This window comes from Trypanosoma brucei, chromosome 6 (genome assembly GCF_000210295.1).
Source record: "Trypanosoma brucei gambiense DAL972 chromosome 6, complete sequence".
In the NCBI taxonomy this organism is placed as follows: domain Eukaryota; phylum Euglenozoa; class Kinetoplastea; order Trypanosomatida; family Trypanosomatidae; genus Trypanosoma; species Trypanosoma brucei.
The window spans coordinates 711,356-733,970 of record NC_026739.1 but is presented as its reverse complement, the minus strand read 5'-3'; the positions used below and the strand labels follow the sequence as shown (position 1 = coordinate 733,970).

General features: G+C 45.7%; 11 protein-coding genes across 11 annotated transcripts; all 11 read right to left on the bottom strand.

The window, feature by feature from the left end:
• Window positions 1-304: 304 nt before the first annotated feature.
• On the bottom strand, window positions 305-1,435 carry TbgDal_VI3050 (hypothetical protein, conserved; the record flags this gene model as incomplete). Its single annotated transcript, XM_011775810.1, has 1 exon — window positions 305-1,435. The coding sequence occupies one exon, from the start codon at window positions 1,433-1,435 to the stop codon at window positions 305-307; it is 1,131 nt and encodes a 376-aa protein (XP_011774112.1).
• A 564-nt stretch (window positions 1,436-1,999) lies between these two features.
• TbgDal_VI3040 (hypothetical protein, conserved) lies at window positions 2,000-2,965 on the bottom strand (the record flags this gene model as incomplete). Its single annotated transcript, XM_011775809.1, has 1 exon — window positions 2,000-2,965. One exon carries the CDS (start codon window positions 2,963-2,965, stop codon window positions 2,000-2,002), a length of 966 nt encoding a protein of 321 aa, XP_011774111.1.
• Window positions 2,966-4,358: 1,393 nt separating this feature from the next.
• On the bottom strand, window positions 4,359-5,174 carry TbgDal_VI3030 (hypothetical protein, conserved; the record flags this gene model as incomplete). The annotated part of the gene is made up of 1 exon (XM_011775808.1): window positions 4,359-5,174. One exon carries the CDS (start codon window positions 5,172-5,174, stop codon window positions 4,359-4,361), a length of 816 nt encoding a protein of 271 aa, XP_011774110.1.
• An 869-nt stretch (window positions 5,175-6,043) lies between these two features.
• On the bottom strand, window positions 6,044-7,432 carry TbgDal_VI3020 (RNA pseudouridylate synthase, putative; the record flags this gene model as incomplete). The annotated part of the gene is made up of 1 exon (XM_011775807.1): window positions 6,044-7,432. One exon carries the CDS (start codon window positions 7,430-7,432, stop codon window positions 6,044-6,046), a length of 1,389 nt encoding a protein of 462 aa, XP_011774109.1.
• An 884-nt stretch (window positions 7,433-8,316) lies between these two features.
• Window positions 8,317-11,556, bottom strand: TbgDal_VI3010 (hypothetical protein, conserved; the record flags this gene model as incomplete). The annotated part of the gene is made up of 1 exon (XM_011775806.1): window positions 8,317-11,556. The coding sequence occupies one exon, from the start codon at window positions 11,554-11,556 to the stop codon at window positions 8,317-8,319; it is 3,240 nt and encodes a 1,079-aa protein (XP_011774108.1).
• Window positions 11,557-11,863: 307 nt separating this feature from the next.
• TbgDal_VI3000 (hypothetical protein, conserved) lies at window positions 11,864-12,544 on the bottom strand (the record flags this gene model as incomplete). Its single annotated transcript, XM_011775805.1, has 1 exon — window positions 11,864-12,544. One exon carries the CDS (start codon window positions 12,542-12,544, stop codon window positions 11,864-11,866), a length of 681 nt encoding a protein of 226 aa, XP_011774107.1.
• Window positions 12,545-12,859: 315 nt separating this feature from the next.
• Window positions 12,860-13,306, bottom strand: TbgDal_VI2990 (hypothetical protein, conserved; the record flags this gene model as incomplete). Its single annotated transcript, XM_011775804.1, has 1 exon — window positions 12,860-13,306. The coding sequence occupies one exon, from the start codon at window positions 13,304-13,306 to the stop codon at window positions 12,860-12,862; it is 447 nt and encodes a 148-aa protein (XP_011774106.1).
• A 276-nt stretch (window positions 13,307-13,582) lies between these two features.
• Window positions 13,583-15,223, bottom strand: TbgDal_VI2980 (hypothetical protein, conserved; the record flags this gene model as incomplete). Its single annotated transcript, XM_011775803.1, has 1 exon — window positions 13,583-15,223. The coding sequence occupies one exon, from the start codon at window positions 15,221-15,223 to the stop codon at window positions 13,583-13,585; it is 1,641 nt and encodes a 546-aa protein (XP_011774105.1).
• Window positions 15,224-16,358: 1,135 nt separating this feature from the next.
• TbgDal_VI2970 (hypothetical protein, conserved) lies at window positions 16,359-17,837 on the bottom strand (the record flags this gene model as incomplete). The annotated part of the gene is made up of 1 exon (XM_011775802.1): window positions 16,359-17,837. The coding sequence occupies one exon, from the start codon at window positions 17,835-17,837 to the stop codon at window positions 16,359-16,361; it is 1,479 nt and encodes a 492-aa protein (XP_011774104.1).
• Window positions 17,838-18,876: 1,039 nt separating this feature from the next.
• TbgDal_VI2960 (hypothetical protein, conserved) lies at window positions 18,877-20,598 on the bottom strand (the record flags this gene model as incomplete). Its single annotated transcript, XM_011775801.1, has 1 exon — window positions 18,877-20,598. The coding sequence occupies one exon, from the start codon at window positions 20,596-20,598 to the stop codon at window positions 18,877-18,879; it is 1,722 nt and encodes a 573-aa protein (XP_011774103.1).
• A 268-nt stretch (window positions 20,599-20,866) lies between these two features.
• TbgDal_VI2950 (splicing factor 3a, putative) lies at window positions 20,867-22,495 on the bottom strand (the record flags this gene model as incomplete). The annotated part of the gene is made up of 1 exon (XM_011775800.1): window positions 20,867-22,495. One exon carries the CDS (start codon window positions 22,493-22,495, stop codon window positions 20,867-20,869), a length of 1,629 nt encoding a protein of 542 aa, XP_011774102.1.
• Window positions 22,496-22,615: the final 120 nt, after the last annotated feature.

Genomic DNA, 22,615 nt, shown 5'->3' with positions numbered 1-22,615 from the left:
AGTAAAACAATTTTCTCCAGCAAATGCGTTGTGTCCAAAACACAATAAATAACCTGAGACAGCTACTCGGTTGTGCACAACAAACTCATCAGCGCATATGTTTAAAGCAATATTACGCATATCATACAGGTGCAAAAAATATGACTTAAGCACGGTACGCAACGAGGACAAAAAGAAACTGATAGACCGAAAGGGAAAGTTTGCCATCGACTGTGGAAGAGAACAGTAATCGAGATGTGCCGCATTTTTATTTGGTGCGGAAAATATCTCCAGTAACCACATATCATTCCTCATCCTTATTCTGTCAAGGTCGTAATAGCGGAGTATCTAAGCGCTGCAGCACCATATTAATATCTATGGCTTCCTCAAGGATGGAGATGCCATCACATATTTCTAACAAGTCCACTAGTTGGTCATCTGTACACGCTACATCACCTTCATCTTCCCCTGACGATGAATAACCACCACCCGTCACAAAACTTGGGGTATTAGAAAAGGTGTGACCACGTACAGCAGGAGTAAGCGCCTCACCCCTTGCGAGAACTGCGGCTATATCGGCTTGTGGTAGCGGCCTAAAGAGAGGAAAACTGTCATCTGTATTTGTTGCGCAAGGAAGGGGGTTATATGACACCTGTAACATTGGGCTCTTCATTGGGTTGTTCGTGAAACTCAATCGTGTTGAGCCAACGGAACTTGGCATTTGGGATGGCGCAAAGAGTGGGCTTAGCACCGACCGTGCACTGCCTGCCGAATCAGATGCCATTCCCAACAAACTTCCCCCGCAGCGGTCACCGCGAGTATTGATTGGTACAGGTGCAGTTGCCCTCAGGCGCAGGAGCTCAATCACCGAGTTTTCACGTGGAGTGGTATTACTATCGATTAGGGGAGATGTCTTGGGATTAGGGCTTGGGATCCGCCACAACTTGTTGTAAAGGACCTTCACACTCGCTACACCATCCACCGCCCAAACGCTCTTTGAACATGTATCTGCCTCCAGTGTTGGAACCTCTCCCATGTCTGTCACTAGTTTTGCCTCCACATCGGAAATACGAATGTTGGTGAGCTCAGAAAAAAGTTCGTGAATCCGAAGATAAGCAAAAATTACTCGCACAAATATCTTCAGGGATGCTTGCATTTTCGCAGCTGCTGAATTGGCCTGGTGAGCACTACTTGGGGCGGGGAAAGGTACCTTCAAAGAGCGAAAATCCTGAAAACGCCAAATTTCCACAATAGCTCCTCTAATAGATACAACAAGTGCAACTTCCGACAGATTCCCCTCTTTTGCATAGTAGTCTTGCAACCTTGCGTAATCTTCGGTACACGGCCCGCAATCCATCATCCTGACGCCACCAAAAATGAATTCTTCGCACCCCCTCGCTAAAACTCGACCATTACGAACAAGTCGAACCAAGTTGAGGATGATGTCATCGTCCATGTTCGGATGAAATAGAACGCAAACCTTCCTGTTTTTGTTCTTCTTACCCAAAGCTGCTTTCCAGGTTCCTTTCTATACTTCCCTTCTAACCTATGAATACGTTTATACGCTTCCTTCAGTAAGAGGTGGTTGCTGACGGGGAGTAAAAAAAAATGAATGAGTTCAGCTAACAATAACAAACAATATTAACATAATATACATAACTGACAAAAATACATTGAACGTTCCGTGTACTCCACTTCTGAAGCTTCGCTTCCTTACGGACCTGCCCACTGCCGATGATATACACTCCGCACGAGCATGGGGACCATAAAGGCGACTGGCCGCTGCCGCTGTTGTTGTTGCCCTGCTTATTGTTTTTGGCAAAACTGCACTCGTCGACTAGTTGAAACCGATATGAAAGATCAAATGAGGTAAGAAGCAATATTCATTTTTCTTTCCTCACCTATAGCGGGACCAGGCCTTAAAATTTGAAGTACATGTTATGTTTTATTGTTATTGTTTTTCTCCTTAACCACCATGTCTTATTGATCACCCCGCAGCTTCGTCTCGAAAAAAATTATATCATGCCCCGCCCTTTGCTAGTCGTTTAGCGGCCAGCTCCATCATAGTGGGCACCATTGGATAATCTTCCCCCTCATCCCCTCCAGTTTGGCACTTGGTTTCACCGAATTTTATATTTCCCCCAACCACAATAGACGATATAAAAGTATCCCCCACAAGTCGCGGAATAAGTTCCTTGTCACCAGTGGGGATCGCTCGCGGTAATGCATGCAAGGGTTCATATCTCAAGTGCGACAGCAGCGATGACGAAGCAATTACATGCCGGCAGCTCTCAGCTTCTGGGGAATCCTCACCGTAATGATGAGGACATGTACCGTCAGCAACGCATCCACGAATAATATTGACAATACGAATGACGTCATATACATCATTCACGCCCTCATGTTGTTGAACCGCAGCGACAAAATCAAATGAATGAGCTTCCTTCATATGCAGGAGGCAATTGTGAGAGGTTGTATCGCACAACAAACACATAGCGGGTTCCTCTTCCCACTCCTCATCCTCATCCTCATCCTCATCATAAAATGCTTGATCAATAACTTTACCAGTGACTTCATCATCTTCTTCGTGTTGCAGCTCATCATTACCACTACTAACAGCTGTAATACAAAAGGGGGCGAGTGTTGGAATTGCCCTTGCATCCCAGAAAGTATGCCCCAATTGACCGGCATGGGCAACTAATGACGCCTCACCATCACACGAAACACCACAAACGGGACAATGAAATTTGGTGTCGCCCGCCGGCAACAGAAGAGAGCGCAAATGCGAGAGAAACCCGTTAAGATCCGCAACATCATCAAAGTGACTGGTGCAAATGCCATGGTTGACACGGTAATGTTCCATGCTGCCATGCTGCCCACGAATGACCTGCTGACAAATCACACATGGAAAATCAAGAGTGGCATTGTTTTGTTGCCGTTGTACCACTGCTCTGCAGCAAGCACGTAGTTTCTCTAAATCCGACATGTGAATTCACTTCGTCCAACAATACAAAAAAAAATAGAAGAGGGAGAAAAAAACAAGATTAAGAATAACAAAAATAGAGAGAAAAGGGGCAGGATCGAGACTTTATGCAGTTTTTCTTTGTTCAAGAACTAGTGCACCAAATTACGAAAAAAAAAAATAGTAACTTCAGTGTCAAGGCTACGTGGTAATAAGCGATCCCCATTGAAATAGTACGAAGTAGTTAGCGCTTTACCACAACAACCGGAAAAAAAAACCGATGGTGGAGAGGAGGTGGTAAAAAAAAAAAGAAGATACAAAACGGAACATACATGATCGCAACAATGAGAGCGCAGAAAGTTTTTTTTTAAAATGCCTCGATTGGCGACTTGAAAGGTAAAAAAAAAACATATATTGTTCTTCTCTTTTCCAGTGCTTTTTCTTACACCACCTTTTCTTCATTTAGAGGAACAATACACCTTCATCCAAAAGGTAATTGTATTATTTCCACAGTTAATAGCAGTGGTATCCTCAATCACATCCTTCACACCATCAGTTAAAAATGTTAGTGTTAATGAAGTACAGGAAGAAGGATTCATGCCCACATACTCATCCTGATATAGTGGGAACGTTAGGGGAGGGAGAGAAAAAGTAAAAAAGGGGGTCAAACACCACACTAACCTTCACATTTATTATTATATACCTCACCCGCTTGCATCATCCGTCGCTCACTTTCCATAGGGGGTCCACTTTCCATTAAACATCTCCTTGTGGGATAAGGGAAAAGGATGGGTGTGCGGAAAAGGGAAAAAAGGGAAGGGAAGGGAAGGGAAGGGAAGAAGAGGAAGAAGAAGGGATTGAAAGAAGATACAGGAAATGGGAAACGAGTATAATTTAGCATTGCGAGCACCCGATACAAATACGGAGAGAAGAAACATACATACATACATATCTTTTGTCCCTGATTATTGCTATTGTTTGCTCTTACCTTTTATATTTTACTATTACTTTGCTCCGGGTAGTGTACACAAAATGTATGTTTCTTCTTTGTTCTATCGGTTAACTTAGATGGAAGGGCAGCAACGAGGGGGGGCATTTCAAGATTTTCCTCCCTCATTATTTTGCAAAATTATGTAACCGTCATGCTTTTCATTAAAATCACGAAGCCTTTAACGGTTTGTCGTATTGGCATCATACATAAATTACTGCTTTTGTTACCTGCATCCATCGATTCATACGTTAACCGTTTATATCTATTGTTGTCGTTGCCACTGTTTCCATCCACGCCGTACTGCATACGTTGTGGAACAAAAAAACAACGCTCACCACGACACGTTGTCTCGAAAAATAAAAAAAAACAAATACAACTGATCATAGTCTAGTCTGCTGCTTCATTATGAAATTACAGGCAGAAGCCTCATATTCGTTTAATGGGGGTACTAATAGTCGTGTCCAAACGGCGAGTTTCCTCCCTTACGCAGCGCCGCATTTCATCCAGGGGGAGGCTTAACTGAAACTCGATCTTTTCGCGCTCTTCCCGAAGAATACTTCCACCGCTGGAGAAGGAACTGTAATGCTTGTCGGTTCCACGCCCCCCGTTCTGATGAAGCAGGTACGAGCTGTCATCGGATATACCCGTAGAATGAATATCTTTACTGAAAGAGTGACTGCAGGAACGGTTGTGACGGGATCTGTCATTCACACAATCGTCAAAACTAACACTGTTCGTGCGCCGAAACCCCACAGGGCTTTTATTTGCGCCTGCCCAACGAAACATTAACGGTGATGAAAACCTCGTTTTCTCGCCCCCCTTTGGTGAAGCAAAGCGCTGTGGGGCAATGCGTTTAATGGCGGGAATGGGTGTAGATATGGTGGCACCGCGAAGTGGCAAATAGCAATCAGCTGATAGAAGCGGCTCACCTTCATACGGCTCAGGTATGGCAGCAGGAATGTCCAGCGTGTCGGGCTGAAAGAGATACACTTGGCTGTTGTGCAGAAGCTGTGTGGTGCGTTCTAACCTGTCCCAAGTACAGTGAACATCATTGAAAACAACGGCGGAGTTGACGGCAAATGCACGAGAGATTCCTTTCAGACGAAAGTAGTTGTTAAAGGCCGTCGTTGAATAGTTCAAAAGGCGTGAAACAGATGGCCCTGCTGCATCGAAAAGAAAGCGTAGGTTCACCTTCTCCCCATCACAATCCGTGGCAACACAAATAGAGATTCCTCCCATCATCTTTCACTGTAAACCGGCAATGTTAAGCTTTTCCTCCGCAAGATTTACACTTCCCCTTTGTTTTCCTTCCTTTTGTACACACCGCTCTATATAACTCACAAGTAATTTTTAAAAATCGTATCTTCGATGTGAGTTTCGGCCCCCGGCCCTTCGATTTTCTTTTCCACTACTCTTCTTTTGTTGTTAGTGTTATTGTCCCTACCTTCGCACTACTGTTATTGTTTAGGGCACGAAAGGCTTTATGGCCACGGATGTCTAATAAGCAAATACATGAAACAGTCAAGAAAGGAAGCAGGTAATGAGGAGCACTATGTTGCTTCTAATAATATTCTAGAAAACTCGAGCACTTCACTCTTATCGAAAAAGATGGTGGAGTGGATTCACATCTTTGTTTCTTTCCGGTTGAGGAGCATGTTCCAGCGCGGTGAGCCCCAAACGAAGTTCCACCAAACTAACAAATGGGTATGGAGTTCTCGCTACCGGGGATTCAACAAAGAGGTTAAGGCAAATAACACCACCGAGCCTAACGAACACTTATCTCCATCGCCGATCCTTCAACAATATGACGTGACAAAAATTTATAAATAATTTGAAAAAAAAAAGCGTGGTTGGAAGACTACTAACCGCTTCCGAGAACCTCAGTAAGCGCTAGTCTTGCAACAATATGCGGTGAACTTTTGAGTGTGAAATGCATCCACTGAACTGAGTTTTTCTAAGCCGTCACAGTCCGCGGAATTCAAGCGTTTCACCGTAAAGTTTGTAGGTGGTGAATCAATGCGCTGCCTCCACACTGCTCGAAAATTGTGAAGAATTTCGGCACCTTCATTTCTGCAGTGAATAAAACGCCAAGAAGAAATATGTAACGCGCTTCACTGATAACAGAAGGTAGTGATAACCTTTTCTTGGAAATGATGGGATGCCAAGCCACGTACAGCCCTATCGAGGAGGTCCCGCAAAATCTCTGTACCGGATTTATTTTCCTCCAGTTTTGTTGCCTCGTCACATTCCACATCGCTAAGGAACCACTCATGTGGAGCCGCGAAGAACTCCAACCTTTCCCTCGTGGTTGGATGAGTGAAGGTAAGTATGGCGGCATGCAACAAGTGGCGTTTCACGCTCATCCCTTCCACTCCCCACGACATGCTTACAGTTTCTCTGGCACGGTAGAGATATATATCGTCAGCGACAGCATGCAAACCGCCCACCGCACCAGGAGTCGATGTTTCATACAACTTATCGCCAAGTACAGGAAAGCCAATCTGCGCACAGTGTAAGCGAATTTGGTGAGTCCTCCCTGTCAGAATGTCTACGCGAGCTACGGAGACTCGGAGGGTATCACTGCTACTAAGGATACGAATACGAGAGCATGCTGGTCGCCCGTAGAGTTGTTGATTTTTTTCTACCGAAGCGTGGTAACACGCCATCTTTAATTTCTTTAGTTTGGTGTGTTTCTCCGCATCTTTCATAGAGTCTTTCAGTTCTTCCCAGAGTAAGCCAACGCGGTTACATACAATAAATTCATTACCCTCTGGAACGGATCCATCAAGAACTGCAATATATGACTTAGAAACTGACTTATCCATAGTTATAAGTTCGTCGAACTGTGAAGAGGTAACAACCGTAAGGGATTCACCCCCAGTATATTTTGTTAATTGTGCATTCAAAACTTGAGATTGCCTTTCAAACTGTCCAGAAAGAATCCTTGCCGCATCTGCGCTCTTGGCAAGCACAACAAGCCCTGACGTTTCCTTGTCAAGTCGGTGCACAGGGTAATAATTAACCTTCAGGCCACACGTTTCCTTGTTTGTCGCCTTGGAGAGACATATTTCCGCTGTACCATTTGCCGTCTCCCATGTGAAGCTTCCTGCCAGTCGCTGAAGGACACCTACCAAAGTGTTGGCACTATACCGACCACCCTCAGCCACGGGGAGATTTCCGTTTTTGACACAAACGAGGAGAGCCTCGTCACTGTGAAGAACGACGACGTGTTCGTTAATGTCGGGTTCTAAGTGACGTGGGGGATTAAAACATATTTCGTCATTTTGCTGTAGTTCGTAATCCATTGGAACTACGACGCCATGACGGTTGTCACCCGCTCCACAACTGTCTCTAGCGGCCTTTATTACCGATATGTGCCCGTCCCTTGCGTGTTGTTCCCACGCACTGCGCGTAAGGTACGGAAAACGGCAGCAAAGGAAGTCAATCAACAACTCAGGGGGCACCGCCTTGGGTCTGCTGTAGCGAATGCTGCGTACCATAAGCAAAACTGTGCAAATTCACCCTACATGCTTTATGTTTCGATGTATTCATCGTCATTATCAATATCATCATCGTTATTTTATTTTTTTTTTCGGAGTAGTTGAACCCTCAATGTGTGGTGTTAGGAAATGGTGAGGAGAAAACATTGACAGTAGTGCAAGAAGTTCGCATAAATTAGAGATGCTTGGATGTGAAAAGACCGAACCGGAAGCAAGTCATAGTCAAAAGCAATGCCAACCACAGCCAGTGGAATACAAAAGAAAAAAGAAAACAGACGTCATTTAAGCGGCGCAATAACCGAACTGCAGTGTAACGAAAAGACCAAAATAATGAAAGAAGGGGGAAACACACTGCAGATCCTGTGATAATAATGCATATTGGCTCTCTGACACTCTGCTAATAATTTTTTTTCAGAAATTTTTGCTTTTTTTTTTTTTTACCTTCACACTTATGAGTTACCGCTCGTGAGCGAACAGTATTGCCTTGTTCTATATTGATTGATCTAAACACCAGCAGGAACGATGTTACCCGACACTATATTTTACCCACAACACCGTAATTGCTGCTTTCGTTTGCGATGCGCTAGTAAGCACGCTAATGAATTGTAATTTACTCTTGCATAACAACATTTATGCCAGACAAAGGAAGGATATTTCAAAAATGCTTGACGACATCATCTATGGTGTTGAGAAGACAGTGAGCCTTGAAGAGCATCTGCCCGTTTGCTACTATGTCACCTCATTGTTTATTTCTCTCTCTTTTTTTTTTACGTCTTCCTTCTTGTAATGACAAAAATGCTCGACTACGATTGTGTATACTAGTAGAGACAAAGAGGGAATGGGGGAACAGGCAAACACAGAGAAATATTCTACGAGTGCGCTGTTCAATCACTAAGTAACTTTGTCTCATCGCCACTTATCCTGAAGTGAACACGGGGGCCGCGGTCAGGACCTACACTTCGAATACTCGCGTTGAAGGCACCTGCTGTATTTTCCATCAAAACAGTGATGAGGTCTTTCATTAGGCCCATTGGAACTTGAGCGCGGACCTCATTCAGGCGCCTTTGTAGTTCGTCACTTTGAAGTTGAGATGCCTCTCGATATATCTGCGCCAAATCCTTCAGGTGCGTAGCGTCGACAAATGGTGGAATCATCATATACATTTCACCCACGCATGTCCTTCCTTGGACCGCCCCAAGTGTGTATTTCCGCAAAACGACGGTTTGTGGCCCACTGCAATCCAGTTGCAGCGGACCATTCAGTTCCTTTTCGGGGCACCTGTTAAGTGAAGATGTGAGGAATGAAGTGCACGAGGCGGTGGTGGAGTCGACGTAAAGCGAATTGCTATCGAGGCGTAGAGCCCACTGTACCATTGCTATTGGAGGGACTGCGAGTCTCTGCCGGAAGACGACATTCCCGACCTCGTCGATAAGGTGCACATTAACGTTATGCATAGATGAGGCGTTCATCCTTGCCATAAACTCAGAGCTCTTGGTGCCGACAACGTCGCCACCGCCATCCACCTCACATTTAAGTGAGAGCGTTGGTGGGCACAACAACCTTAGATGTATTTCTTCCATTACCACCATCACACTCGCATCAAGGAACAGTGCTTCGTTCTGGGGCGCAGACATAGTGGATGGTCCACATTTCGTTCCCTTCAAAGTGATGTACGCCTCCGCGCGCAGCGCCCCACTTGCCGTATCACGGGCAATAACATGCACACAATGAGTTGAACCTGCTGGGAATGAATAACCTTGTGGTATCTGTCCTCCCTGCTCTAGGGCGACGAAACCCGTTCCATCCACCTCGAAACTCAACTGACAGGGATTACTTGTGCGAATGTTTTCCATGGTTACACCGTCACACGAAAACTGTAAATAATCTGCGGCGGTCGAGCTGATCACATTGTCCCGTTCCCGCTTAAGTTTGGCCTCGTAGTCCTTCAGCACGCGGCTGAGCAAATCAACCAAAGCACGTTCATCAGGATCAGTGGGGGAAATCACCATCAACTGAGCCATAAGTTCTGTTGGTGCGTTCTCACGATACGCCTCAACCAATTTGTGAATAACCCCACCCCGAGTTGCGAGTGCCGCCGCAGGTGGTTCACGAGCAGAAACACGGACGTTGGTGTTTGCGCATGACACTGTAACCGGAGATGCAACCGTTAGTTCTTTCGGGATCTGGTCATCCACATACGCAAGGAGTTGCACATTCGGAAGAGTGTCCCCAGCAAACAAATTAATGGGACGCTGGAAACACTCGAGCAACCGACGGAAGCATCCAATTAAGTACGAAACAAGTTGTTGACCGACCGCTGATTGGGGTTGCGTTATGTTTTGTAGTTCTGCAAGAACAGCTTCAGGATTAAGGCTACATCGCTGGAACAGCTCCAGTAAACGAGCAACCAGGTGCTCGTCAAGGTTCTTTTGAGTCGCTGGCGGGTAATGTGCACAACACGAGGCAACAACGCGACCTGTGGAGGGAGAAAGGGCAGAAAGGGTAACCTTATGACCAGAAGGGACTTGGATACTCGCCACACCACTCAAAGTACACGGCGCACCATTGTTTATGGACGCAGTTATGGTATGTCCAGGGCACTGAATATCAGATACGCTGTCACCTTCCCTCGAAAAGGAAATTGTAGGAGCCACTTTGAAGAGGTTCTGAGACACAAACCCTAAAATCACTGTGGCCTCCGGGCTCCTTGGTATAATGTTTTGCACCCCTTGACGACAATCATTGATGTCTGTGCACTGCAAAGCCTTAGCAAGTTCGTTAACCCAGGTTTCACTGTTCAGGAGTGTCCCACCGGAAGGAACCGCCGGTTGGGGTTCCTGTCGCACTGCAACGGGGCCAGCAGCAGCGCTTGGTTGTGCTACAACCTCGAACACCGCAGAAGCTGATCCTTCCCTCACTGTAACAACATGACGTGCATTATCCGTAATGGAGGCACCAACAGCACCGCTAACAACAGGTTGATTATCAATGCTTATCTGAGATAACGTGCTTCCCTTAACCATATGGCCTCCTGCGGCATCTTTCGTAATGCTAAACGTTAGTGGAGGTGGTTGTGTTGATGGTACCACAGCAGTCTGCCGCAAGTAGATCCGACCGGTCATGTCACTAACCTTAATCTGCACGCGGTGAGTCATCCTGTCGGGAAGGGGAAGTTGAACTCTTCCGTATCCGGCAGCTGAGGTGCCATTGTCACCAGTTAATTCAATCATGAACCCATCTGCTGTGGTAACAAAAATTGGTGGAGTATTGGGCCCTTCCGGGGAATCAATTGTTGAGGTTTCCACCTCTGGTACGCGATGCACCGAAGAATCAGATGGTGGCGGCTGCAAGGGGGTGTTGGGCACGTGAGATGGTCGTACTTGCGCCGCTCCTGGAGTTGTCCGCGGGAGGAGCAAAGTGAACGGTCCACTTGCCAGGGAAAGTCGAACTGGACGGTCCTGTACAACATTAATGGATTCTCCGCTTCCGCTGCAGTAGATTACTGCGTTATCAGTAGTTCCAGCGGTACACTGGATCATAACTGTTGAGGATTCAGCCACTGCATGAAATAAAGGTTGGGTCGACACCAGTCTACTTGCCTGCCTACCGACAAACTCAAGAGAACATTCCTTCGCCTGAATCGGAATTGCATACCACCCCCCAGATGGATAAATCACATCACCATCGGCACAAAGCCTAATATTTTCCGCAGCAAATGAGTCCGATGGGGCACGTAGTCGGAAAATACCTTTTCCTTCCGTTCCGTTAAGTGACATCTTGCAGTAGTGCTTCACTCCTGCACCGTGCACGATAGCGGTGAGGTTGTACTCATGGCCATCCGCCGGGACTGGCACCACGCCGCATCCCGAGGGGAAGTTGATCGACTTTGGAATACCGTCATCTATACTCAATTCGCACTGCAACTTTTGCCCTTTGCTTGGTTGTAGTTTTTCTATGGCAAGATTGGAGCCTGTGATGCGGAGCATCAGTGTCGTATTCTCTTTTCGAATGGCGCCCGCATGGCCATGATTAAGTGCTGGTTGAAGCTTGTAGTCGCCTCTAAACGGGTATCCAGTATCATTCATATTACACCCCACCGGTGGATACTTCTGTCGAACTGGCATTATTTGTTACGAACAAAGGAGAACAAACCCTATAAGCACAGTAAAAATTTCTTCGTCCTCTTTCCCCTCGCGCTTACCAGTATAGTAGTATAAAAATAGTAGAGGAGGGTTGGGGGAGAAGGAATTGAAGAGATTTTAAAAAAAAAAAAAGAAAGTATCGAAAAATCCTTGAGACACACATAAGCTGAAGTAGATAAATCCACAATAAAAAATCGCTAGTTCCCTTATTTCATGTTACATTCTTACCTTAACGGTCTCGTTACTCACGAACAAAAGCTTTACACGGATGCCAAACTACTGCTAGTCACTAAACTGCCTGAATGGAACCGACGCGTGACTGAATTAAACTAACTGTCGCCGCCATTTCTTCCAGCGTATTATTATCCCTCACAATAATAATATCTTCATCGTAAGCACCTCTCGCCTCCTCTTCGCATATGCCATGAATTTCAGCCTCCATGTTCTCGTTACGTTTCAGCTCACCGTACTTACGGTCCATCAACCGCTCGAACAAAACCTCCGTAGAAGTTCGCAGCACAACGACGAGATGAAACCAGCGCTTTGGAAAAAGTTCGCTGGAGTGGTAGTCCACGACATGGTTTCCCCCTTGAACCATGATTGGTTCCATGAAGTCTAACAAACGACCTTCATCATCTTCACCGATAACATGGGTGTCAAACTCTTTGTCATACTCAGTGTAGAATTCATTCTCCTTTACAACCTTTCCGACATCTATGCGTGAGAATCCCTCCAACTCTTCCACTAACAGCTCAGCGAGCGAGGTTTTGCCCGTTCCCGGGGTACCTGTGATGAGGATGTTGATTCCTTTCGGCTGTTGCATATTTTTTTTTGTTACGCTGCTGTCATTGTTTGAGAAAAAAGAAATAAGAGGAATGGTGAAATGAAATATAATTGAGCTTCTACAACTGTGAATACAGATGGGCACACATACACACAAATCCACACATACTTGAATATACACGTACATACATGAGCGAGCGGAAATACACAACTAACTTCCCCTGCAAGAAGGAAAGAATAAGCCACTACAAAAGTAAAGAAAAACAAGTGAGCACAGCAGCAATCTGTGGAAGGACGGAATGACCGAACTGCAGCAGACAACACCGCTACAACCACCCTCTGCTCTCTCCATGTGGCGATTGTGTTCACACCGGTTTGCTCAAGAAAACTTTGTACGGATACATATGGTGCAACATCCATAATGCAGGCAAACAACGGTAACAAACAAGTATCCGAAATTGTAGTGTCAGCGGAAAAAAAAAAACAACAACCAGTAGCAATGTCAGTGTGGAGAGGAATACCGATCATACCCTTCCCGTTCCCTTTGCTCAGCTCGAAAGCGCTGAAACTCTTTCTCTATGTCCACCTCGCGGCCGCTTTCCTCGTGAAGTGGAGCTCCGCGGTGCCTTTCCCACATATCAAGTGAAAGACGCTTCATTTTCTTAAGTTTTACTGCAGCTAGTGTGTGATTACGCGACTGTTTGTGCTCCTGCCAGATTTTCTTCTGTACAGCCATGTGGCACGTGGTGCACCATAGCTGATCTGTTGGATCCAATAACTCCTTAGCGAGTTGAGAGGGTCGGAGCTGTCGTCCAATGTACCCTTTCCTACGAAGCATACAATAGTTCCAAAGGAATTGTTTCTGTGATAGTTCCAAGCAAGCAGAACATGCCAAAAAAGAATAAGCGAAGCACAAGGGCAAAATAAAAGTAGGTACAATATTTAACATTACCTTTATTTAAAAATAGGAAAGCACAGCAGTAGTGCACGCAACGCCAATTATTGAGGACTTCACAACGAACTCGGATGAAGTGTAAATAGATATGGAGTGAAATTTTTAACTCCATAAAAAGAGGAAGTTTCTCTCCATTTTCCACAACTTAAGCAATAACAAAGCACCAAAGCCCAATTCCATTACACGACCCCAAAGGGCATATAATAGCACCAAGTCGCATGGTGAAGTTAACAAACGCGCATAACTTTTCACTAAGTAGCGTGTGTGACATTATTCATTTTCTTCTTCGTCAGAATTATCGAAGTAGATTTCCGGAAGGGTCTGTTGAGTAACCATGATAAAAGAATCTGTAATGAAATCAGCTTCATTGGTTGGCAATGGAACTTCGCACTCAGCATCACCGTCAGTTTCATTATCTTCACCCGTACAACTCAAGGTGGATGTTTTATCATCTAAGACCTCTTGATCCCTCAGAGTCAACAATGTGTCCGTGGAGGTGCCCTGTGCCTCTGAAGATCTTCTTTTCATATGTGTGAGGGTGATTTCAGCCGCAAGCAACGAAGGAAGAATGTCGTCTCCGACGTGGGGCGTTCTTGAGAAATCGTCACTACACTTTGCTGACGCGGCGGAACTACGAGTGGAACCTCGGGATTGTGGCGGATCCGGTAGTGAGTGAGCTGTGCTGCTGTCATCCGATATTTCGAACACAGTTTGTTGCCGTAATTGTTGCGCGGTCCACAAACCGCTACCGTCCGCCTCATCGTACACCAACGTCTCGCACTCAGGTGAGGTACTACTCAACAAAACCTTCCCGCCGCTGCCCTCATAAAATCTCTCTTCCGACACGCTAATAATTGTTCCCACATCTAAACCATCGCTCCACTCGCGTCGGCGCTTCGCCCCCTCACTGACGCCTTGTGTCACAGGTAACCCGGAAAACAGGGATGCAACGGTCGCGCAGAGCGCCCTTAATCGCCCTTTGAAGTGCCTTACTAGCTCACACGGCAAAATGCTTGCACCAGTTAACCCATCAAAGAGGCGCTGCACATGTAGGTTTCGCCTCCTCAACCGATCTACCACATCTTCGAAGAGAAGGTTATCGGTATACGCGATACGCAACAGGCGATCGCCCGCTTTCACTTCAACATAACCGGTCCCCTCAACATGTTTCTCACTCCTTGCTAATGAACACTCCCCATCGTATTTCTCCAGGTGATCGTTTCCAACCTTCGGCCGGATGGTACGGCCATCAACAGTACGAATCGGTCGTTTCACCCCAACTCCCTTCATGGTAACAAGGGAGAAAAAGCAGCAGATATGCCTTTCCTCCACCTTCCAATCATCCCCCACCACCTCATAACTAAGGGCATCACCGTTTCCTCCAGGTTGAGAAACCCTCAAAAAGTGACGGATAACAACCTGCGGGTATTGTTCCATTATTTCTTGGGCTTCCGCAGTCGTTGACGAACCATGCACTGTACCATCGCTGGTTTCCTCTCCACCACACAAAACACAAAAGTACCCACCCCGAAAACAACATCCACAGTTCCTACCACCGGCACCAACACGCCCGTATGAGGAGGCACGGCTATGTAATCCACTCACCGGCCGATGGGGTTGCCGTGAGTCGGAGGGGTGAACAACAAAGTACTGATTCAGCCGGAACGCGAGGCCTGTAGCCAACTCCCTATAAGTCGTACATCCTTTTTTAAAGGGTATGAGAACATCACCACGATGATCCTTTTTTTCAATTCGGAAAGAGTGACCACATAAATGAGGGACAGATATCTCCACTTCCTCTTCCCTTTCCCCTTCCTCCTTTCTTGTTTTTTCTTCACACGTCGTGAGCGATGGGGAGCATTGGTATAAACTGATGCACACCGTCTCGATAGACATGATGGTGCTTTCCATAAATAAACATATGTTTCTTATATTTTCACTTCCCCCTCAACACACACACCTTTGAATTAGAGAGAAACAGTCTAGCCTTTTTGAAGGCGGGAGGTTTGGGGAAAGACAAAAACAGAAATAAAATGGTAAGACATTCAGCAAAAAAGGAGAAAAAGATCACCGAAGCCACGTTGTTTGGAACCAGAGCAACAAATTGACCTTCACCGACAAGTGTGATTGAAAAATACAAACAGTTACACAATTCACACGAAAATTTAAAAAAAACCTTCTCAACGAGCAAAACAAACAGAAAGCGGCAGAACGTGACTTGAAAAAAATTTAACAACACCCGTAAAAATGTAGTTTGTGTATGGAGGATACGAAAAACAAAAGCTGCAGCGGGACCCCCCCCTTCCGTTGAGGCTACAAATCCGTGATGTGTGAATCTTGTGCATCTATTTTTTACTTTTTTTTATTTACTCTTCTTCTGGTATTAGGTAGGAGCGCGTCGTACAAGTAATAGTTACAAGGAAGTAGTTGTGATGTCAATATTTATAAACATTGACCACAATATTTTTGGTTTTCTTCTTTCGGTTTCGTCGACTAGTACAATAGGCTCTCTCTCTCTCTCTCTCTCTCGCAAATGTCACCGGCTTTGCTCATATATACCTTTTTATTTTTTTTATTTTGCGTTTGAGTGTAAGCAGTAAACAATAGAATCCGCCGCTGAACCAGTAGGGTGTAAGTAGAAAGATACCAAGTGAATGCAAAGAGAAGGATTAAAATAAATAAAAAAAAGAAAATAGGAGAGAGAAGGAGAGGGAGATAGGAAGAATCTAAATTTGTGTTGAATAATATTTATATTTCTTTTCTTTGTTCATCTCCTCCCCACAAACTCTCTCTTTTTTCTTTGTTTTCCTTTCCTTCTCTACACATCCGTTCCACCGTACTACTGAGTCACCCACCTCCCTTTCTGTGTTCAGTGAATCACGTTTTGTGTCTGCGGAAGTCACATCTCCATCATAAAAAGTCGTACAAGTTATGAATAGCAAAAAACGGACAAAGAAAAACAAAAAAGAAATGTTAAAGCGACAAAGCCTCTGCCGACACGCACATTTCTTCCGATTTATGCTTCTGCACATTGACGCCCGACGCCTCACAGGCACGAACGTCGCAGTCCCGCTCGTAATGGCATGGCTAAAATATCCGGACTCAACTTTGCTTTTGTGGGATCATCGCAATATGTTTTCGCATCAAAGTACTTTATGGCGCTTTTACCCCATCCCGGAGGGAGTGGAGTACCACCACTCTGATTTGATAACTCTTTACCTTCCGTCTTCACCTCATCGCTACGATTCTCATTGTGCGCGAGCTGTGAGACAGGTGTGTGTAAAAGATCATCTCCATCGTTGAAAAGTTGCCGCTCCACGACAATTGGACACGTCGCGCTACAACCTTCACCAGATTGCCGACCAGCGTCTGAATTTTTCTCACCCAAGAAAGGTGCAGCAGAAGTCGAGGGGTCTTGCGGTGTTTTCGCAGCCACTTGCGTCTCGGTGGTTCCGCTTCTGCGTCCTTCAGCCTCACTTACATTGTGCACTTCCACTGGTTGATTTGCTCTACCTCGTTCTTCCTTCAACCTCATCTGTTCCCGTCGTTTTGCTTCGCGAATCAATCGTGGAATCTTGTCGGGTGAAGTGGTGTAATTCTCTGGAAAATATTTGCTCGCCTCCCGACCCCATCCGAGACGGTCGCTCACAGCAATTTTCACCTCAGTCCCATGACCTTGCCATCGCTTCTGCAAACGAAGTTCTCTCCCACCGCGGAGCGCTTCCCGACATCCCTCAATTGGCAAAACCTTCGCGGATGCTGCAGGTTTCCTCACCTTTCCTGCTGTCCTCTTTTCCTTCTTGTGTTTTTCCTTTCCAACTATTTTTTTAACCACTACAGTGGAGGGCGTAGTATGCAGTTTGAGGGGACCGGAGCCATTAACATCACTTCCACCCTTTTCACTTGCTGCCACACCAACTTTTGTACGATCCTTTCGTTTCCGATTATCATCCTTGTTTTCGCCTTCCACGAAGGAAGCATGGCGCTTAACCCCTGCTATAGCAGTGTTCAGATTTCGACACGAAATCCTCGGGGTCCGATCTGCACCGGTTGTTTCATTGTTGCATTCCTTTTTCCTTGTTGACTGTAGATTCTCAGCCGTTTTAGGCGATGCGCCCTCATCTACGCGACTTGATGCCTCGCTGGAATCAACCACTGAGGTTGTAGCCACAGCGGCATTTGATAATGAAGAATCTGCATCCGGGGCCGTCACACAATTATCGTTTTCCTTTACATGCAACCTCATATGTATCACCTCTTCCTTCACAGCCACCACCTGTGACACTAAATCCTGAGCGAAAATCTCAGCCTTGCCGGATGCTGTGTTGACATAAATCTCCACAACGGAAATAGTTTCACGAGTGAGTTGCTGTTTCCCTTGTAAACGAGCGAGCAGACGTTGCATCGCCTCCTTTGCCAGCCTTCTCACAGTGATATCCTCCTTTATAGGAACGCGAAGCGTGACCTCGTCAGCATTGCGTATCAGGATGGTGACAGTGGCGAACTGGGGGTCGTTGGAGATCATAATGACCCGGTCTCACGCCACAAGTACCAAAATCAGTGCCGCGTACACAAAAACAAAAATAAAAAAGGCTAATACACGAGATACAAAGGTATAATACAGAACAAAAGAATTGATTCTTGTTATCACGTATATCTCGTTCTTGAGTACTTTTGTATTTTAATGGCTCAAGACACCTCGCAGGGGTCAAGAGTTCCCACCTTTCCTTCTTACTGCTGCCCCAACTTTCCGCAGTGGTAGCCAAATCCACGGGTTTCTCCTATTTTTTTCCTTTGTGTTTTTTTTAACTTTTTCGTGTATAACTCTCTTTTTTTAAAAAAAACTTGATCGGTGAATAATAAAAAATATATATATAAATATAGCGTTGCTTTTTGTAGGTGAATACCTTCCGTAAAGTAGATCCTTCAACAAGGGCTTTGCGGTTTTCAAGCCTTTTTCTTGTTCCTCCTTTGCCTCAGCCAATGAAGAAACGGACCTTCTTCAACCTAATTTCGAGTACAAGTGCAAATGGAAAAACGGAAGAGAAAATAAGTTCACAAATAAGACAAATTCAATGAAGTTTCGATGAGCAAACAAAGAGAGGGAAGGCAAAAAAGGAACAAATTCAACGATAATGAGGGAAAGATTAGTATGTGCTCGTCACCGCTGTTTTTTTTTCAATTCCATTCGGGAAAAGAGAGATACAAACCAGAAAAGAAAAAACCGACGATAAAACGATGCTTGTGCCATTCCGTCCACGTACTCCCGGAGTGTAAATATATATATATATATATATATATATTGATATTTTTTATCCAACGACAATGTGAGACCTCTGAAACGGTTACACGCCTCCCAGACCCAAATCATGTCGTCTTCATCCCTTACCAAAGGAATATAAAGATTACATTCCAGGGAACAGTAACTACAAGGAATGCGTTAAATGCTCTAACACCCGCGCAATGACGCCGGTAACGGCGTGTTTGATACAAGAAATGCGGAACCCATAGAAAGGGAAGGGGAAGAAAAGGATTTTGTTCACAATAGCGGGCTCATACAGATATTACTCCTTCTTCACCGATATAGTCGAGTTAGCTCCTTGGAGAACGCTTGACGCTGTTCTTTCCTCTTGCCGTTTCGTAACGATACCAAGAAATTCACGAGGAGCTAATTCCCACAGCAACCTGGCGTACAGCAGCGTTGGGTTGTCCCGCCAGTCGATAGTCGAACGCAACACATCCTCATCCGTGGAAAAGGGAGCCCTCGCAAATATGTGTGATGCCTTATCCCGCAACTCAGCGTGCGATGCGAATATGGGAGAATCTTCCGTTACATCAAGCTTTCGCTTTAACCGGCGGTTGCGCCTGTACGGTGGTGGTAGCATCGCCTGTGATGCAGACAAGGTACCTATGCGTTGTTGTTGCTGCTGCTGCTGCTGCCCATCAGCGGAGGTAACTGCTTCAGCTCGTCTCCGCTTCCTCCGCTCACAGCCAAAGCGACTCCGACGGCGAGACAACCAACTCGCTAAACCCCTCCGCCGCCGGCCTCGAGGCGTGTCACCATCCCCTTCCCGATTTTTTGCATCTTCTGCGGGGGTTTCATTCCCCACCTCCTCCCCACTCTCTTTTTCATCTTCAGATTGATCAGTAATTTCTTCATCACTTTGGGGGTTGTTATTTTGTTCCTCAACGTTTTCTTTCATTTCTCCCATGTCTTCTACTTTTCCAACTTTTTCCTCCTTAGCATCTATGGAATCTGCTCCATTCTCCTCTTCTATTTCTTCTGGCCCTTCGCTTTTTTTCACTCGTCCATCCTGTCTCTTCTCACCATTCCCCTCACCTACGAATTTTGCATCGTCGTCACCAACGCTGTTTGGCTTATCCTCACCGATCTCATTACCATCCTGTTGTTTATTCTCCCCATTGTCAACACTTTTAATCCCACGCCATCTGCTGCGCACCGCCTTGGATGAAGTTAATGAAACGCCACTCAAAACGGCGCCCGAGGCACTAGCAGAAAGCACATCTTCAGTAACGTGTACATTATGTTGTCCCCTACGCTTAGACTTAACGTGTGGGTCACGAGAGTATACCAAATAGTTTGGGGGTTCTACACCAGCAGCAAGTCTTGCCGCCGCTCTACGCGTACGAACACCGCCACCCACGTCGTTCGGTATGAGTGTCGCATTCGTGATATCATTCCTCCACACAACACTTGTGGTAGCTGTGCCAGGAAGAGACACCGCATCGGTATCTCGCAGAGGTTTTACAACAGGTTCCCAGCCATGAACACGAACCAACTCGCGCTGCGAAAGTTTGTGCGGAGGTAAATTCCCCGTCGATGCCTCAGAAAGTTGTGAAACCGATTGCGTTTGTTCTAACATTTTCCGCTGTGAAGGGGGTATCGTCCTGCGTGACACAGACGTGGAAGATTTCATGACTTGTTCCTTTATCTTTTCAGTTCGTTTCGTAGCGGAACGTAGTCGCCCTGCCGCACGACTGGACGTCATAGCTTCGTTCCTACTCCTCTTCCTTTCTAAAACCATGGGGAAAGGAACCGACACCATGTCCAATTGGCAGTAATTGAAAAGAGCAAAAGAACAAAAGTGAAAAAAAAAATCATGTATATATAAAAATAGTAAACACTTTCTCTCCTTTTTCAGCAAACGAGAAACTCCTACAACTGTAAAGACAATAATTGAGAGAACACACAATAATATAAGCTTAAAAAAAAAAAAAGTGCAGAGCCAGTGGATGCCACGGACACTCGCACTCGTTAGTGGCATTATTCATGATGTTGATGATAAGAAGTGTAAAAGGAGGTGAAGTGACTTATGATTCTGCACAGGTCCTCCCATTTTAGTTGGGATTACGAGCACACACACAAACAACAAAGCTAGCAGCTTAACCTGCTACACAGCAACCAAATCACAACAAACTTACCAAGTACTTATGCGAAACAATCTCGCAACCTAACAGAAATTGTGCACATACGCAAACACAACGGGAGGTGCACAGCAGGAGGTATAATAACTATTCTTTACGAGTTGCCAATCAACCTGTTTTCCTCGACATCTGAAACTTTCTGTAAGCACCCGCGGTAATCACGTTTCCCTGGGCATCTTGCATTTCTTCATCTTCCTGATCAGCATGAATGCGCTTTCGTAGACTACGACTGTTTCCCATCACTTTATCCCGCATCTCAATTACCTTACGTATGGACGAAATACCTTCATAATTCTTCAAGTGAAGAGTAACACCAAGTCGTCGCAACCCTTCCGCATGTCTCTCCGCACCGAAGTGGTCCTTGAACACCTTGGGACCAATATATACAGTTCCACCACATACCTCGCAGTAAAATCTCTTATGCAGTTGCTGCAAACACACCAGCCACCGTGCAACTGGTTTCCCGTCACTATCGAGTAGTTGGTCGTTGGTATCGCCCGCCTTCGTCCCGGGTGCTAAAACGCCATTAGCTGTGGGAACCTCTTTACCCTCCTCGGGGGCGAAGGCAACAGCAACCTCATGTTGGGCAGCCTGTACAACACTTCCTTCAACAGTGGTGGCGCATCTCTTTTTTGCCTCCTCTACAGATCGAAGGAACTCCGCCTGCATGTTATCCCTCTCCCACTCCAGTTCCTCCACTGTTTTACTGTAATCACGCAGAAGAATCTTTTCTGTCTCTTGCAGGTGTTCGAACAAAAGAGTTTGAAGCAAGACAACGATTTTTGCCTCAATGTGCACCACAGCCTTGACTTCTTCGAGTGAAGGTGGCTTCTCAATCTCAGAAGGTGTAACGGATTCCACGTAAGTTATGGGCCACAGTGCAAATGCCTTCACATACCTTCGCAGTGGTGCAGGGGCATGCAGCGAGGATACAGACTTCCCAGCTGTCCCCGGTAACGCCACAGCTGTGCTACTAATGGTTACTACAGATTTCTTATGCTCCACAAGCTTCGACCAGAATTCCTCAGCGTCCGCATCGCACTTGGCGAGTGTTGATTCAAGTACATCACCTTCCATTACCAGTACACGTTTGTGAAAATGAACCAGGTATTTGAGCAACTCCTCCACGAATTCCTTATAAGACCAGAAGCCATATACCTTGCGATAAGGGTCCACATCATTGAGTATTATGTTTATAACACTGGTCACAAAGGTAAGATACTCAACCCGACCAGGCCATGCAGTCCCCACCGTGTGATTTGTTTCAAGTGCCCGTTTGCTGGTCGAAAGCATAAAGTTGCTGTACCGATGATAATGGGCCTCCAGGTCAAGGCAACTGCCATACCTCTCTGCGAGTGTAAAAACGTTATCAAGTGCATTCACATCGGGTAGATCAAGCTCACACTTCACCGTAGGAACGTCTCTAAAGGTTCGGTGATACTCCCGGATGTCAGCGATGCGAGCCTCAAACTCCTTCAGCGCATTGCTGTAAACTGCTTCACCCTCCGCCGGAGCCTCCTGGGCTGACACAATATCGTCCTGATCAAGATAAATATCCAATAGTTTCTCAGCAATGGGTTCAACAGCCTCAGCTTGTTGTATTATAAAGTAATCTCGAAGAAGCTGATGACGTTTGTTCGAGATATCCTCAATGAGTAGTTGCTGTACAATGCTGTCGATGTGACGCTCAATGTCAGCTTCAAAAAGCCGAATCTTTTCTAAAACTCCACCAAACATGGAACCCACTTGTCACTAGAGATGACGAAGATCGTCTTCTTTCTGCGTGTGTATGGACAATGTTAGGAGATGATCAAACGAACAACCCTATGTGCCCCCCCCCCCCCCAAGAAAATGTAA